Below are 17,616 nucleotides of genomic sequence, written 5' to 3'. Positions count from 1 at the left end.
TCCCAGCACTTTGGTTGACCAAGGTGGGTGGATCACGAGGTCGGGAATTTGAGACCAGCCTGACCAACACAGTTTAATTTAACATAGTTAAACTAAAAAAAAACCTACAAATGGGCTTTGCCTCATCTATTCCTGCTTAAAACGTGCAAAGGAATGAAAAGACCTAGCCCTAGTAATTAATACACACACTTAATTGACAGAAAGAAGACAGTTACAAATGTAGTTGCCCTCTCTTGAGGAAACTCTGAGATTTGGAAATGATGATGATATGCATCATGAACCTGGAGACTTGGAAAAACTCAAGATCAAACCAAACAGCTCTATGTAGCTTAGTTCACTGTTTTAGGTCACCAGAATTGCAAGAGCAATTATTCTTCAGCTTCAAAGTTTTGGAGTTACCCTCTAGGGTTGATATAATACTACATTTTCCTAGAGATGTCATAAAGATGCCATCACTATTGTAATGAAATGCCTAAGTCTCAATGACATCTACTAGCTAGTCTTATACATGAGACAGATCATCCTTCAGGATCTACTTTCACCTCTGGATTGATTAAATTTATCAAAGATCATTCATCCTTTTCCAAAAATGTAGGTTTCTGTAAAACATGTCTAAGAATTGTCCTTATCCCTAATGGCATTTAAAAATTCCATTGCTATTCAAGTACAAATGAAAAAAAAACTTTTAAAATTCAGATTATTTGAAAAATAAAGTAAATCTCATTTGAATTATACTATTAACTGTCATAATTATTGAATTTTCTATTAATCACCAAACAGTAAGAACAAGCAAGACAACAAGTCTAGTTGGAACACTCACTTTATTGTTGACTGATTGAAATTTATCAGTGCTTAAGGTGCTGAAATACTGAGGTACTAGTCAGGAACCTTGTTAGTTGACTAGTTGTGTCAGACCCTACTGGCTAATTCACAGGAAGACTTTATTATATCTCTTGCCATTTTGCCCAAGTCATTAATGACAGCTTTAGTTGATAGATACAAGGCGTGTAAGGATAGCAGGAGATCCAGCTCCTTGGTCTGCTGTATTCATATATAAAAATGTTTGGAAAGCTGATTAAGGCATTTCATTAATTAAGCCTTAAAACAACTGAAACCAAATCTATGCCAAGGTTCCTGCTTGACATGTGTTCCTCAAAAGATATTATCTCAACATCTATAAAGCTAAGAAAGCCATATTTAGGGGAAAATCTACACAGTATATTAGCTCTTCACCATGACAGAGAAGAAGCAAAGTTCCTTCATTTGGAAATTGGGTCTCCTCTTCACATACTCTGACAAAATATTATATAGTCTGGCCAAAAGATACAGGTGTCTTGATAATTTGCTCTTTTAAACCTTGCTAATAAAGATAAATAAATGCCCATCACATAGACATTAACTAGTCTAATCAGAGGGACCACACAGGTCGCTTTTCAGAACCTACTTTAATATCTAAACAGAGTCACTGCAGATCAATACAGAGCTCACCCTTTTCCAGAAAAGTAGATCTCTGTAATATTTGTAGGGTTTGACATCACTGGGAAGGCACAATGCAGTATAAGAAATGAACTGTTACATCCACAACGGCTAGCATAGTACTATGTCATATCACCAAGTGCCTTTTTAATTAGTTTCATATTCCTAGGCTTTCCTTTCGTTTCTGCAGTGCTTAATAGGAGAACTGAAACAGAATCCAATAAGAAAGTTTTGGTCAATTGAAAGACTTTAAATCAGAAAGTTTCTTGCTGTCACTGGATAAGCAAGTAAGGGATTAACCACAGAAACTGGACATCCAAGATATCCTTCTCTCCTAAAACACAGTCCCACAATCCTACTGCACAAATCTAGAATCCTATAACAGGGATAAGAAAAAAATGTTACCATCTATCCCATTATCCAAAATTCTCTCAGAAGCTTAAACCAGATTGAAACCATTCTTTAAAAATCAGAGGCATAGCCTCTGCTAAATGGCTGCTAATCAGTTTTTTCCCAAATTTGCACACAATACCTTATATAGATGAGAATTTATACTTATTGAATGTAAAAATCTAAAATAAGAAAATAGTATATTAAATCTCTTAATGTTTTTGTTCACACATTGTACATTTTCCCTTCAAAATAAAAATACTACACATGCATCCTTTATCCTTCTGTCCTGCAATAATAAAAATATAAAACTTTAAAACCTTTAAATCTATCAGCATTTATAAATACAATTAAACAAGTTAAATACTTTCTTTAAAGACATTTAAATAAGTGATATATTAATAAAATCTTTTTACCATTTATGATAATGTATCATTAAAATTAAAGAAAGATATGAAAATAGAAGAATGCTTCCATTAATATAAAAGAATCAGGGGCTGTTAAGTGTGATAGATGGTCCAAGTCCGGATGCCTTGCTCTTAAAACAGAATGCTGGGTTAGGAAGTAAGAGAATTTCCTGGTTAATCACTTAGAAAATTAGCTCTTCTCCAGAGTTTCTTCCCTGGAATTCCTGATGCATTTAGACCTGTGATGCTGGTGACCTCACATGCCTTTGTTTCTCACACGATCTCCTCTAAAAGGATCACACTGTGACTTGAATCAGAGAGACTGAATTCCCCACTAAAGTTGTGCTGACTACAGTTTGAGTGGCAAGACAACAAATCAGCACACACACAGATTATTCTTAGTACCATAGATGGAGCAGTTTTTAGATGCTCCTTGACTATAACAGAAGGTCAGAACTTTTCATTTAAAAGGGATCTGGGCAGCCAAAAAACGTGGCTGCTAGATGTTCAGTAGTTTGTCAAGGCAGATAATCTGAACTGAACCACTGTAGTACATACAAATTCCCAATTCTCAATTAACAAAATTCTCAATTAATGAAACAAAAAATACTTTTTTTCCTTAACAGAACTGAAAAAATCCCAACAGTTTGTCATGTGCAAGGCTAGTCTGCCTCCAGCTACAGCTAGTGCACAATGTCACATTTGTCATTCATTCCTCACTCTTTTAATTCTTCCTCATTTGGAAAGCGCTCCTGCTTGCAGGCCACGTCCACCAGCAGATGAAGATCTAGAAAGAAAGGATAGTTTACTCCCTCTTAGCCTCTCTGTAGAGTTCTATAGACAAGTTTTCAGACAAGCAGAACAAGTTGTCTATGTCTCACCTGTAGAACTGGCTCTAAAATTGTATAGTCCCATCAGATTCTCAATTTCGGGATATTCCTGTAACTCTAAAGCACACTGATGCAGCCCAGTTGTAACCCAAAGAGACCAACAAATTTTAGTGTCCCTCCTTTTCAGTAGTATGGCCAAGACTCTTTTCACCTCAGTTGCCTTTTTTTTTTTTTTTGAGACGGAGTTTTGCTCTTATCGTCCAGGCTGGAGTACGGTGGCACAATCTCGGCTCGCTGCAACCTCTGCCTCCTGGGTTCAAGTGATTATCCTGCCTCAGCCTCCCAAGTAGCTAGAATTACAGGCATGCACCACCACGCAAGGCTAATTTTTATATTTTTAGTGGAGACGGGGTTTCAGCATGTTGGCCAGGCTGGTCTCGAACTCCTAACCTCAAGTGATCCACTCACCTTGGCCTCCCAAAGTGCTGGGATGACAGGCGTAAGCCACGGTGCCTGGCCTTCAATTGCCTTTTATTGTAAGTGAAAAAGTAAGGAAAAGTGTCAAAGGGATCAAAGTGAATATACACATACAAATAAAAATTCATTTCCTTCATGCTGTAAGAGTAGGTGGGTGGGTTGTGGGAACATGAAAAGGCAATGCCTTCAGAAAAAACAATGTTAAAATAAGTAATCACCATTTTTCCAAAGTTGATTGACTCTATAAAATTCCCACTTATTGACTAACACAGCTGAATTCTTGTAAAAACACCTAGCTGAACTGTCCATAAAAAAGAAAGCATGTCCTCACACAGTGGTTCATTAAGAATGAAAGAAGTAAAAATGCAAATTAGGTACTAGGTTCTGTAATACAAAAAAGCTAAGACCATGTGTAGAAGTTGAGCTAAAACGCCTATCAGAGGAACACAGGCAGCAATAAAAGGATCTTAAAGTGGCTTCTAGCTTCAAGCTAATGTGCTTACAACTTCTAGAGCAACATGACCAGGGAGCTTTTTTTTTTTTTGAGACAGAGTCTCACACTGTCACCTGCGCTGGAGTGCAATCTCAGCTCATAGCAACCTCCGCCTCCTGGGTTCATGGGATTCTCCTGCCTCAGCCTCCCAAGTAGCTGGGATTACAGGCGCACACCACCATACCTGGCTAATTTTTTATATCTTTAGTAGAGATGGGGTTTCACTATGTTGGCCAGACTGGTCTCAAACTCCTGACCTCGTGATCTGCCCGCCTTGGCCTCCCAAAGTGCTAGGATTACAGGCGTGAGCCACTGCGCCCGGCCCAGGGAGCATTTTTAGGTTGGTTTTGAAGTTTACAACTTTGCTTTAGCATTTGTGAGTTAAAGTATACAGCACAAACCCTTTATTTCATTCTCAACATACAAAGAATTTTGTTGCTACATTTTTGGAACACAGCCTCTACAGGATTGATCCACAGCTCGAGCAGGATAGCTGATTCAAATAAAATGGAATTCTACTACCACTTGGTAGAAAATCTAGAAAGCATTTGAAATAGTACCTAATTTTTGCCATATTTTGTAAAAGACAGACTAGACACCAGGGGTAGGTGCTTACTCATCTGGTGAACTACAACCTAGCCATATAGAACAAGTAATTTATCCACATAAGTATTTTGTGGAAGGAGAGTTTATCAGTTTATCACTTAAAATGAGTTTCTCATACACCCATGATCACAGCAGTATAATCAGCAGTATTATTCACAATAGGCAAAAGGGAGAAGAAATCCTAGTATCCATCAACAGATGAATGGATAAACAAAATGTGGTATACACATATAACGGAATGTTATTTAGCCTTAAAAAGGAATAAAGCGGGACCAGGAGTGGTGACTCATGCCTGTAATCCTAGCAGTTTGGGAGGCCGAGGCAGGCAGATCACAAGGTCAGGAGATCAAGACCATCCTGGCTAATACGGTGAAACCCCATCTCTACTAAAAATACAAAAAATTAGTCGGGCGTGGTGGCAGGCGCCTGTAGTCCCAGCCACCAGGGAGGCTGAGGCAGGAGAACTGTTTGAACCCGGGAGGTGGAGGTTGCAGTGAGCCGAGATGGCGCCACTGCACTCCGGCCTGGGCGACAGAGCGAGACTCCATCTCAAAAAAAAAAAAAAGGAGGAAGAAAGCCAGGAGTGGTGGCACATGCCTGTAGCCCCAGCTACTCAGAAGGCTGAGGCAGAAGGATTGCTTGAGTCCAGGAATTCAAGGCTGCAGTGAGCTATGACGGCACCACTGCACTCCAGTGTGGGTGACAGAGCAAAACCCTGTCTCAAAAAAACAAACAAACAAACAAAATGGAGGAAATTCTGGCACATGCTACGTCAATAGGCATTAGGATAAATGAAATAAACTAATCACAAAAAGACAAAAGACAAATACTATATGATTCCATTTATATGAGGTAGCTGGAATAGTCAAATTCAGAGACAAAAAATAGAATGGTAGGTGCCAAGGGCTGTTGTTTAATAGGTACGGAGTTTCCATTTGGGAAGATGAAAGGAGTTCTGTAGATGAATGGTAGTGATGGTTGTATTCACATGAAATACAAATGTGAATGTATTTCATGCCACTGAACTGTATACTTAAAAATGGTTACAATGAGGCCGGGTGCGGTGGCTCACACCTGTAATCCCAGCATTTTGGGAGGCTGAGGCGGGCAGCTCACCCAAGGTCAGGAGTTCGAGACCAGCCTGACCAACATGGTGAAACCCCATCTCTACTAAAAATACAAAATTAGCTGGGCGTGGTGGCACATGCCTGTAATCCCAGCTACTCGGGAGGCTGAGGCAGGAGAATCGGAAAATCGCTTGCATCTGGGAGGCGGAGGTTGCAGTGAGCCGAGATTGCATCATTGCACTCCAGCCTGGGAAACAAGAGTGAAACTCCACCTCAAAAAAAAAAAAAAAAAATTACAATGCGCCAGGTATGGTGATGCACGCCTGTAGTCCTAGCTACTTGGGAGGCTGAAGCAGGAGAATTACTTGAGACTGCAGTGTGCTATGATTGCATCTGTGAATAGCCACTGCACTCCAGCCTGGGCAACATAGTAAGACCTCTATCTCAAAAAAAAAAAAAAAAACCAGGTTAAAATGGTAACTTTTATGTTATGCACATTTTACCATAAAATGGCTTCTCTGAAGTTTAAGTAATAATGATAATAATGATAACAGTAATACATTTACATAACATCTATTTTTCAAGTAGCTAAATGCATTGTGTTAAGGTCATGTAATTAATCCTGATTAGTTAGTAGATAACTAGGAGGAAGAGCCTCTAAGCCATTTGGCTAATGAGTAAAGCCAATGGTTTCCAAACCTTGCTACATATTGGAATCACCTGGGACTTTTTAAAAATTACTGATGCTTGGGGCCCCTCCCACCCTCAGACATTCTAATTTAATTTAATTGGTGTGGAATGCAACCTAGGCATCAGGATTTTTGAAAGCTGACCAAAAAGAATAACACCTAACTATGATCATTTTCTAAACCTATAGAGACATACCAGCTCCGTAAAGGACAGGCCATATGGTGGTAGAAAATACTAAAATAAGATTTTGGAATATGAATAGACCCAGTTGTAACCCTACTTTGAAAGCAGAGTAGTAATTATTGATAAGGACAAAGGAAATGACTGTTAAAGCAACTACAGCTCTCAAATGGGGAGGCAGACTGAAGAACAGTAGTAACAAACCCACTGAATTTTAATAATTGGGCTTTAAAGTAGCATTTGGCACACAGCTTCTAACAACAAGCATCTAAACATAATTTTATTAAAGCAAGCTTCCTTCATTAACAAAGTTGCCAATCAAGGAGCTAAGGAGTACAGAAATCAATAAAAATACAAAAAGACATAGACTAGCTTGGTGTTGCTAGAGGTTTATATGCCTTCACTCAAAAGATAAACTTGCATATTCATCAGAGAAGATAAGTATTTGGGAATCACAGGCTTGAGAGCTGAAAGGCCCCAAGAGACAAGAGCATTGCATCTACTTGTTTGGGAATGATCATTCCTACCAAGAGCATCCTCTAGGGTTTTGGGGCTATTACCTTAATAAAATCTCATCCATAATCCAATAGCTATAAAATGGGAAGTATTTTCTTCAGGAATGAATTGAACTTTGCTCTTAAACATTCAGTTTCCTTTGACTGTAAAACTAAACATCCTATCAGAGTGTAGTTCCCACAATGAGATTAATATTTGGGCACATTTGGTTTAGGGTAATACCATTGCAGAAATCAGAAGAGCATGATTCAGTCTAATATTCTTTACCTCTTGGTATTTTTTATTTAAAAGGTATTTCCTTAAGTCAGCAGGTACTCAAAAGAGCTACACAAAGCATGCCAGTGGCTGTAATGAATAACCTCCTCCCTAACAAAATACACATCACTGAAATCACTACAATTTGGACACCTAATCAATTCGAAGTCTCTTATGAAAAAAAAATGTTGGCCAGGTGTGGTGGCTCACACCTATAGTCCTAGCACTTTGGGAGGCTGAGGAGGGTAGATCGCTTGCATCCAGAAGTTCGAGACCAGCCTAGGCAACATGGTGAAACCCTGTCTCTATAAAAAAATAAAAATAAATACAAAAATAAATTAGCTGAGTGTGGTGGCATGTGGCTATAGTCCCAGCTACTCAGGAGGCTGAGGCAGGAGGATAGCTTGAGCCCAGGAGGTCAAGGCTGCAGTGAGCTGATCACACCACTGCACTCAGACTAGGCAACAGAGACACTATCTCAAAATAAAACAAAATAAAAATAAAAATGTCAAATAAAGCTTCAAGTGTGAGAAGATGTCCCTTCTTACACAGGTTAAAGAAAATTTTAATTTAGTTTTTAAATTTTTATAATTTAGTTACGGAAGGGCACTGATAAGTTCTGCAATATAAGATGCTCCTGTTCAATGTGATATTGAGCAACATAATGATATTCCAACAGTTAATGTTAGAATTATAGCATTTCAGGATGTGGGGGCCAAAGGAGTCTTTAGAGGAGGATTTCATGAGATTCTCTTGTATTCATCATAAATAATGTATTTTAAGAGTTGGAACATTATTGATGAGAGATACTCTTAATGATAATGACAGATGAAATTTAAATGATATTTTAGAAATTTTTTATTTGGTTCCTATCATTAATATTTTAAATTGAAATTTAGTATCTATCAAGATAAAAAACATTTGGTCATCTATGAGAACTAAACTGAATGCTATTCCATTTTGAGCTCTCCCCACAAGGGGTGCCTCCTCACTCTCTTAAGGGCTTCTCTGCCCATCAATGATCAGGGCTGCAAAAATATCAGAAGCTAAGAACAAGGAACAAGAACATCTAATACAAGTTTGGCAAAGTTTTTCCTGTAAAGTCAGATAATAAATATTTTAGGCTTTATGGCCCATATGGTCCCTATGGCAATTGCTCAATTCTGCTATTGTAGCACGACAGCAATCAAAGACAACACATAAATGCACGGCTGTGACTGCGTGTTCCAATAAAACTTTATGGACATTGAAATCTTAATTTCACATAATTTTCATGTATCATGAAATATTCTTTTGATTTTTTCCTCCAACAATTAAAAAATGTAAAAACCATGCTTAGCATGTAGGCCATATAAAAACCGTCAGCAAACCAGATTTGATCCGCAGGGCTTAGTTTACTAACTCCTCTTCTAATAGCACACGCTATGGGTACAATCAAGATAAATTTAAGGAAAACAGGAAAAAGATTTCATCAAGTTGAATATTGTTATTATAGTTCTCAAAACAATATATTTTCTCCAAAGAAGATATAAAAATGGCAAACGAGCTCATGAAAGGATTAGTCATTAGGGGAATGCAAATCAAAACCACAATGAAGGCCAGGCGCGGTGGCTCACGTCTGTAATCCCAACACTTTGGGAGGCTGAGTTGGGCAGATCACGAGGTCAGGAGATCGAGACCATCCTGGCTAACACAGTGAAACCCTGTCTCTACTAAAAGTACAAAAAATTAGCCAGGTGTGGTGGCGGGTGCCTGTAGTCCCAGCTACTCGGAAGGCTGAGGCAGGAGAATGGCATGAACCCGGGAGGCGGAGCTTGCAGTGAGCCGAGATCACGCCACTGCACTCCAGCCTGGGCGACAGAGTGAGACTCTGTCTCAGAAAAAAATAAAAAACCACAATGAAGTATACACCTCACAACACAAGGATGGCTCTAATAATAATTTTTTAAAAAGGAAAATACCAAGTATTAGCGAGGATGTAGAGAAACTGGAACCCTTGTGCATTGCTGGCAGAAGTGTAAAACAGTTCAGCCATTATGGAAAATAGTTTAACAGTTCCTCAAAAAGTTAAACATGGAATTACCATATGACCCGGCAATTCCACTTCTAGGTATAGACCCCGAAGAACCAAAAACAGTTACTAAAACAAATCTCGTATATGCATGTTCATAGCACTATTCACAATAGGCGAAACATAGAAAAAGCCCAAACGCCCATCAGTTAATAAATGGATAAAAAAATTGTGGTATATACATATAACATAACATTATTCAGCCATAATAAGAAATGAAGTACTGATTTACATGCTACAATGTGGATGAACCTTAAAAAACATTATGCTTAGTAAAATAAGTTAGACACAAATGTCACACACATATTGCATTATTTCATTTATATAAAACATTCAGAATAAGTAAATCCATAGAGACAGAAAACAGATTGGTAGTTGCCAGGGGCTGGGGAAAGGTGGGAATATGGAACAACTGTTTAATGGTTATGGGTTTTTCTTTTGGGGTGCTGAAAATGTTTTGGAACTAAATAGAGGTGGAGGTTGTATATCATTATGAATGTACTATATGCCACTTAATCGTACACTTTAAAATGTTTAACTTATAGCGAGGCATGGTGGCCCATGCCTGTAGTCTCAGGAGGCCGAGGCAGGAGGATTGCTTGAGCCCAGCAGGCAGAGGTTGCAGTGAGCCAAGATCACACCACTGCACCCCAGCTTGGGGGACAGAGCAAGACCCTGTATAAAAAAATAAAAACTAAAAAATTAAATGTTTGGCCAGGCGTGGTGGCTCACACCTGTAATCCCAACACTTTGGGGAGGCTGAAGTGGATGGATCACCTGATGTCAGGAGTTTGAGACCAGCCTGGCCAACATGGTGAAACCTGATCTCTACTAAAAATACAAAATCAGCCGGGCATAGTGGCAGGCGCCTGTAATCCCAGCTGCTTGGGAGGCTGAGGCAGGAGAATCACTTGAGCCCAGGAGGTGGAGGTTGCAGTGAGCCGAGATCACACCACTGCACTCCAGCCTGGGCAACAAAGCAAGACTCCGTCAAAAAAAAAAAAAAATTAAATGTTTAATTCTATGTTAATTTTACCTTAAAAAAAAAAGGTATATTTTCCTGTCAATTTGAAATGACCAGACAAAAAGAAGGGGAAAGCAGGAAATGGCTATAAATACAAAATTCATAGTTATGGTTGACTTTGTCAACCTCATTGGATTAAGAAATACCTAGAAATCTGGTAGAGCACTATCTTTGTTTTTTTTACTGTTTTTGTTTTGCTTTGTTTTGTTTTTTCAGATGGAGTCTCACTCATTCTGTCTCCCAGGCTGGAGCACAGTGGCGCAATCTCGGCTCACTGCAACCTCTGCCTCCCAGGTTCAAGCAATTCTCCTGCCTCAGCCTGCCAAGTAGCTGGGATTACAGGCGCCCACCACCACACCCGGCTCATTTTTGTATTTTTAGTAGATGGGGTTTTGCCATGTTGGCCAGGCTAGTCTTGAACTCCTGACCTCAGATTATCTACCCACCTCAGCCTCCCAAAGTACTAGGATTACAGGTGTGAGCCACTGTACCTGGCCTGGTAAAGCATTATCTTTGGATATGTCTCTGTGTTTCTAGAGAAGATTAGCATGTGAGTCTGAGTGGACTAGGTGGGGAAGATCTGCTCTCAATATGGGTAGGCACCATCCAGTCAGCCAGGGGCCCAGAGAGAACAAAAATGGAGAAAAGGCAAGTGTGTCTGCAGCTGGGGTACACTCTTCCTCTCCTGTCCTTGCACATCAAAACTCTAGACTCCCCAAACTTTGTACTCTGGGACTTACACCACAAGCCCCCTTGGCTCTCAGGCTCTAGTCTTGGACAAGTTACACCATTGGCTTCCCTGGTTCTGTGGCCTTTACACTTGGACTGAGCTACACTGCCAGGGTCTCCAGCTTACAGACAGCTTGTGTGGGACTTCTCAGCCTCCATAACAGTATATGCCAATTTCCCTAATAAATCCCCTCTTATATGTCTATATACAGTCATGAGTCACTTAACAATGGGGATATGTTCTGAAAAATGTGTCATCAGGTGATTTTGTCCCCGCACAAATATCACATTGTATATTTACACAAACCTAGATGGTATAGCCTACTACATACTGATATAGTTTGGCTGTCCCCAACCCAAATCCCATCTTGAATTCTCACATGTTGTGGGAGAGACCTGGTAGGAGGTAACTGAATCATGGGGACAGGTTTTCCCGTGCTGTTCTGATGATAGTGAATAGTCTCATGAGACCTGATGGTTTTATAAGGGGGAGTTTCCTTGCAGAAGCTCTCTTCTCTTGTCTGTTGCCATGTGAAACATGCCTTTCACCTTCCACCATGATTGTGAGGCCTCCCAGACACGTGGAACTGTAAGTCTATTAAACCTCTTTCTTTTGTAAATTGCCCAGTCTCGGGTATGTCTTTATCAGCAGTGTGAAAACGGACTAATACACATACCAAGGCTATATGGTATAGCCTATTTCTCTTAGGATACAAACCAGTACAGCAAGTTACTATGCTGAACACTGTAGGCAATTGTAACACAATAGTAAGTATTTATGTATCTAAACATAGAAAAGGTACCATAAAACTACAGTGTTACAATCTTACGGGACCACTGTTCCATATATATGGTCTGTCATTGACTGAATGTCATTATTTACAATCTTACGGGACCACTGTTCCATATATATGGGCTGTCATTGACTGAATGTCATTATGCCGTGCATGACCATATATATCCTATTGGTTCTATCTCTCTGTAAGAGCCTGACTAATACACATACCAAAACATATCTTAGTTTTCAGTATCAGAGTATGGTAATGAGATATGGAATGGTGTCTTTTGTAAAACATATACAATTCTTGTTTCCAGCAGAAGAGAACTGTAGAGGACACCACTTGTGTAACCCTATTGGACCTAGCACAGTACCAAGCCCAAGGCAGGCATTCAGTAAGTACTTGCTAAAAGAAACCTGAGGGTGGTTTGACTCCCCAAATATTCAAACCTTACCTCTTAGTGGTTAACTAAAAGACTGCTCATAGAGACAAAATGTAGACATAGACACAGACACAGAAAGTAGAATGGTGGCTACCAGCATTCAGGGGACAGTGGAAATGGAGACTTACTGTTTAATGGGTATAGAGTTTCAGTTTTGCAAGATGAAAAGAGTTCTGGAGAGAAATGGTGGTGATGGTAGCAGTGGCATTAACTGAATTGTACATTTTCAAATGGTTAAGATAGTAAATTTTATGAGCATTTATCACAATTTTTTAAAAGACTGCATTTTTCCATAAATTTTTAAAAAGTACATTAGTAAGATAAGAATGTATATGGAGAAAAAAAGCAACTCATTCATTTATTTATCCAACAAGGAGTGCCACAGGTAATATTCTAGGTCCTGGGGATACAACAATGGGTAAAACAACCACAGAGAACTAACCTTCTAGAAAGAGTCGGGGTGGGAATTATAGAAAAATAGCAAGTAGTAATAGGCATTGCAGAAGAAAAACAAAGAAGAATAAAGACTGAAGGAGGGCAGGACATGGGGAACAGGGTGCCATTTCAGATGGCATGGTCAGGAAGATTTCTGTGATGAGCTGGCATCTGAGCAGAGGACTGAATGAAATGAAGGAACACACCATGTGAAAATCTGGGTGAAAAACATTTCAGGCAGAGATAACAGCAAGTGTAAAGGCTGGAGCAATCTTGGTATGCTCAAACAATAGTGAAGAAACTGCTGGGGCTGGACTAGATGAGGGAGATAGAAGGTAGTAGGGGATGAAGCCAGAACAGTTGCCAGGAGCCAAATCATTCAGCATCTTGAAGACCACAGTAAGGATTCTCAGATTTTCTTCTACATATATATATAGAAAACTATTAAATAAATTTAGATGGGAAAATAATTACTGATTTAAGAGATCACTCTGGCAGAAAAAGACTGTAGGGGCCAAGAGCAGAAGCAGAAAAACCTTAAGAAGCTACTGCAGTCATCTAGGCAAGAGAAAGTAGTAGCTTGGACCATGGCGACACCAAATAAAGGAGGTGAGAAATGGTCAGATTCTGGATCTGCATCTACAGTGAGCTGATAAGATTTGCTGATGGACTGGACATGTGAGAGGAGGGAGTCAAGGGAGACTCCAAGAGTTGTGGCTGACCAGATGACTAGAAGTACCATTCATTCATTCATTCATTCATTCATTTATCTGAGACAAGGTCTTGCTCTGTTGCCCAGGCTGGAGTGCAGTGGCACAATCACAGCTCACTACAACCTCTGCCTCCCGGGCTCAAGCAATTCTCCCACCTCAGCCTTCCAAGTAGCTAGGACCACAAGCACCTGCCACCAAGCATGTTTTTTGTAGAGACATGGTTTCACCATGTTGGCCAGGCTAGTCTCACTTAAGCCCAAGTGACCTGCCCACCTTGGCCTCCTAAAGTGCTGGGATTACAGGTGTGAGCCACCACGCCTGGCCAATACTACTTATTTATAAGTAAATAAGTAAAATTGGGGAAAAGGTAGAATATATTAAGCTTGGGACACTTACTGGACATCCAAAGACGTAGCGTAGGCAGTAGTGTATACAAGTGAGGTTCAGAGAAGATTGAGACTTAAGATACAGATTTCGGAGACACCACTACAAAGGTGATAATAAAAGCATGAGACTGGTTGAGATTACCTAGGACTTGAATAGAGAGAGAGAAAGAATTGAGCTCTGGGGTTCATCAATATTTAGAAATTAGGAAAGTTGAAGAGTATTCAGTAAAAGAAACTACAGAGTTGGCCAGTGAAAACTAGGAAAGGGAGATGTTCCACAAGCCAGAAGAAAGCATTTCAGGAAGGTTGAAATAATCTGTTCAAATGCTGCTGAGGTGAATGAGTAAAATACGGACTGATAATTGGCTACTGGATTTGGCAACATGGCAGTCATTGGAAACCTTGACAAATGAAGTTTCAGTTGAGCGGAAGAAAGAAAAATCTGCTTGGAATAGTTGAAGTAAGGATATGCTTCCAAGGAGCTTTGCTCTAAGGAAAGCAGAAAAAGTAGAGGAATAGCTACATGGAGGTATGAAGGAAAGGTCAAAGGGATTTTTTTTTTTTTTTTTTTTTGAGATGGAGCTTCACTCTTGTCGCCCAGGCTGAAGTGCAGTGGCGTGTTCTTGGCTCAGTGCAACCCCCGCCTCCCGGATTCAATTGATTCTCCTGCCTCAGCCTCCCGAGTAGCTGGGATTACAGGCGCATGCCACCACGCATGGTTAATTTTGTATTTTTAGTAGAGACGGGGTTTCACCATGTTGGCCAGGTTGGTCAAGAACTCCTGACCTCAGGTGATCCACCCGCCTCAACCTCCCAAAGTGCTGGGATTACAGGCATGAGCCACTGTGCCTGGCCCAAAGGGATTTTTTAAACATAGAACCTATGATGACATGTTTGCATGCTGATGGGAATTATCTAACATAAAAGATAAATGTTAGGCCGGGCATAGTGGCTCATGCCTATAATCCCAGCACTTTGGGAGGAGATCGAGACCATCCCGGCCAACAAGGTGAAACTCCATCTCTACTAAAAATACAAAAATTAGCTGGGTGTGGCAGTGCATGCCTGTAATTCCAGCTACTTGGGAAGAGGCTGAGGCAGGAGAATCGCTTGACCTGGGAGGCGGAGGATGCAGTGAGCCAAGATCGTGCCACTGAACCCCAGCCTGGCAACAGAGCTAGACTCCATCTCAAAAAAAAAAAAAAAAAGATAAAATGTGGCCAGGCACTGTGGCTCACTCTTATAATCCCAGCACTTTGGAGGCCAAGGCAGGAGGATCACTTGAGACCAGGAAATCAAGACAACCTGGGCAACATGGCAAGACCCTGTCTCTATAAAAATTTAAAAAATTAGCTGGGCATGGTGGCATGAGCCTGTGGTCCCAGTTACTCAGGAGGCTGAGATGGGAGGATTGCTTGAGCCGGGAAGTCGAGGTTGCAGTGAGCTGTATTCACACCACTACACTCCAGCCTGGATGACAGAGGAAGACTCTGCCTTAGGGGGAAAGCAAAAATAAAGATACAATGTGATTATTGAAGAGTAAGGGGGATAGCAGTAGGTCCTAAGTCTGTGAGTACAACAAAGGGGACAGGATTCTGTATACAAATGAAAGGACTGGCCCTTTTCCATTATAACAGAAGGAAAGGCAGCGTGTAGGGTTACAATTGGAAGTAGACTGATAAATATGTTGGTGGGAAGATATGAAAGCTTCATTCTAGCTGCTTCTATTTTCTCAGTAAGATACAAAACAGGGTCACAGCCACGAATGAAGAGAGAGGAGGAGTGTTGGAAATGGAGCAGAGAGGACAGGATATAATAGAGTGGCTTTGGAGAATGGGGAATATATTGACTAGAAAATATTATAGGACTGCTGCAACACTGACAGCCTATGTGAATTTAAAGTGAGACTAAGGCGGGGTGTGGTAGCTCATGCCTGTAATCCCAGCACTTTGGGAGGCCAAGGTGGGTGGATCACCTGAGGTCAGGAGTTCAAGACCAACCTGGCCAACATGGCAAGACCCCATCTCTACTAAAAATACAAAAATCAGTTGTGTGGTGGCTCATGCCTGTAGTCTCAGCTATTTGGGAGGCTGAAGCACGAGAATCGCTTGAACCCAGGAGGCGGAGGTTGCAGTGAGTCGAGATCACGCCACTGCACTCCAGCCTAGGCAACAGAGTGAGACTCCAGCTCAATAAATAAACAAATAAATAAATAAATAGAGACTAGCCATCTGAAAAGTAACCAGTGGTAATAAACATAAGAACAGTAAATATTGGTTGGGCGCTGTGGCTCATGCCTGTAATCCCAGCACTTTGGGAGGCTGAGGCGAGCAGGAGATTGAGACCATCCTGGCTAACATGGTGAAACCCCGTCTCTACTAAATATACAAAAAATTAGCCGGGCATGGTGGCGGGCGCCTGTAGTCCCAGCTACTCGGGAGGCTGAGGCAGGAGAATGGCGTGAACCTGGGAGGTGGAGCTTGTAGTGAGCCAAAATCACGCCACTGCACCACAGCCTGGGCGACAGAGCGAGACTCCGTCTCAAAATAAATAAATAAATAAATAAATAAATAAAAAGTAAGTGTTATAAAAATAATAGTAATTATTGCTAAAATTCTATTGCTACTATGTATGGACTACTTACTATGTAACCCAGCATAATACTAAGCCAGTTCTATGATTTATATCATTATAATCCATATTCCTCATTTTGCAGATGAGGACACCAAAGCTCAATTAGGTAAACACGTCCAAGGTCATACAGTAAAGAGCAGAATCCAGGTTTTAATGCAGGTTTTTCTAACACCAAAAGCTTTCTTTCTAACCATATGCTGTACTGTTTTTAATGAGCAGTATATTAATCTCACACATTGACTTTGGTTAAGGTCTCTTAATGCCATGGGACCTTACATATAGCCATGTTTTCATAGACCAACTGCTAGGCCAAGGTCTATCAGAGCAGAATCATTTGCAACTTCATGAATTGTATTTCTGCCTACACTTTAATTAAAAAACTTTTTTTTTTAGCAGAGAGGTTCTAGCTTAATCATAACTCATTTTCCTCTTCTCCATAATAAAATGAAAATGTGATTAGGTGTCATAATGATGCCAAGATTTCACAACTCTTATGTTTCACAGCAGGAAGCCAACATCAATTAAGACTCATCTATTAACTGCACTGACCAAAGGATAAGGCTTTACTTAGAAAAAATACAACAGGAAGAGTTAATAAAGATAATTACTGTGCTAATTATTTTATCAGTTACACTTATAACCATAACATGTAGTGAAAGAGAGGAAATTATTTTTTTAACAGCAGGCACCAGAGTTCCTCTCAGGGAGGTAATTGTCTTTGTTGAGGAATATGTCTCGATAGATTGTTCTGGTTGGGAAAAATGACGCCTTAAAAACATCAGAAAATAGAAGAGATACCTAACCTTCTTTGCCTAAGTAAAACACAGGAATTCAGCACCTGGGGAAAGAGCAGAAAAAAAAAAACCAACAATAACAACAACAACAACAACAACAGAAAGCAGAGAAACGAAGGTCTGGTGCTAGTACAAGGAAAAAAAGCAACATGGCAGAGGACCATATTGACTAGTGACAAGGAAAGATGCCGTAAAGTGACTGAGGGCCTTTTAATTCCATTT

At 40.3% G+C, this 17,616-nt stretch overlaps 1 protein-coding gene across 1 annotated transcript in view; it reads right to left on the bottom strand.

Moving 5' to 3' along the window:
* Positions 1-802: 802 nt before the first annotated feature.
* Positions 803-17,616, bottom strand: part of HSF5 (heat shock transcription factor 5) — a 67,773-nt gene continuing 50,959 nt past the window's right edge. Inside the window, exon 6 of the mRNA XM_004041279.5 lies at positions 803-3,060. Coding sequence (XP_004041327.3) covers positions 2,990-3,060 — 71 coding nt within the window. The 3' untranslated portion in view covers positions 803-2,989. The remainder of the gene's footprint in view (positions 3,061-17,616) is intronic.

Source organism: Gorilla gorilla, chromosome 4 (genome assembly GCF_029281585.2).
Source record: "Gorilla gorilla gorilla isolate KB3781 chromosome 4, NHGRI_mGorGor1-v2.1_pri, whole genome shotgun sequence".
Lineage (NCBI taxonomy): Eukaryota > Metazoa > Chordata > Mammalia > Primates > Hominidae > Gorilla > Gorilla gorilla.
This window is presented reverse-complemented; position numbering and strand designations above follow the sequence as displayed.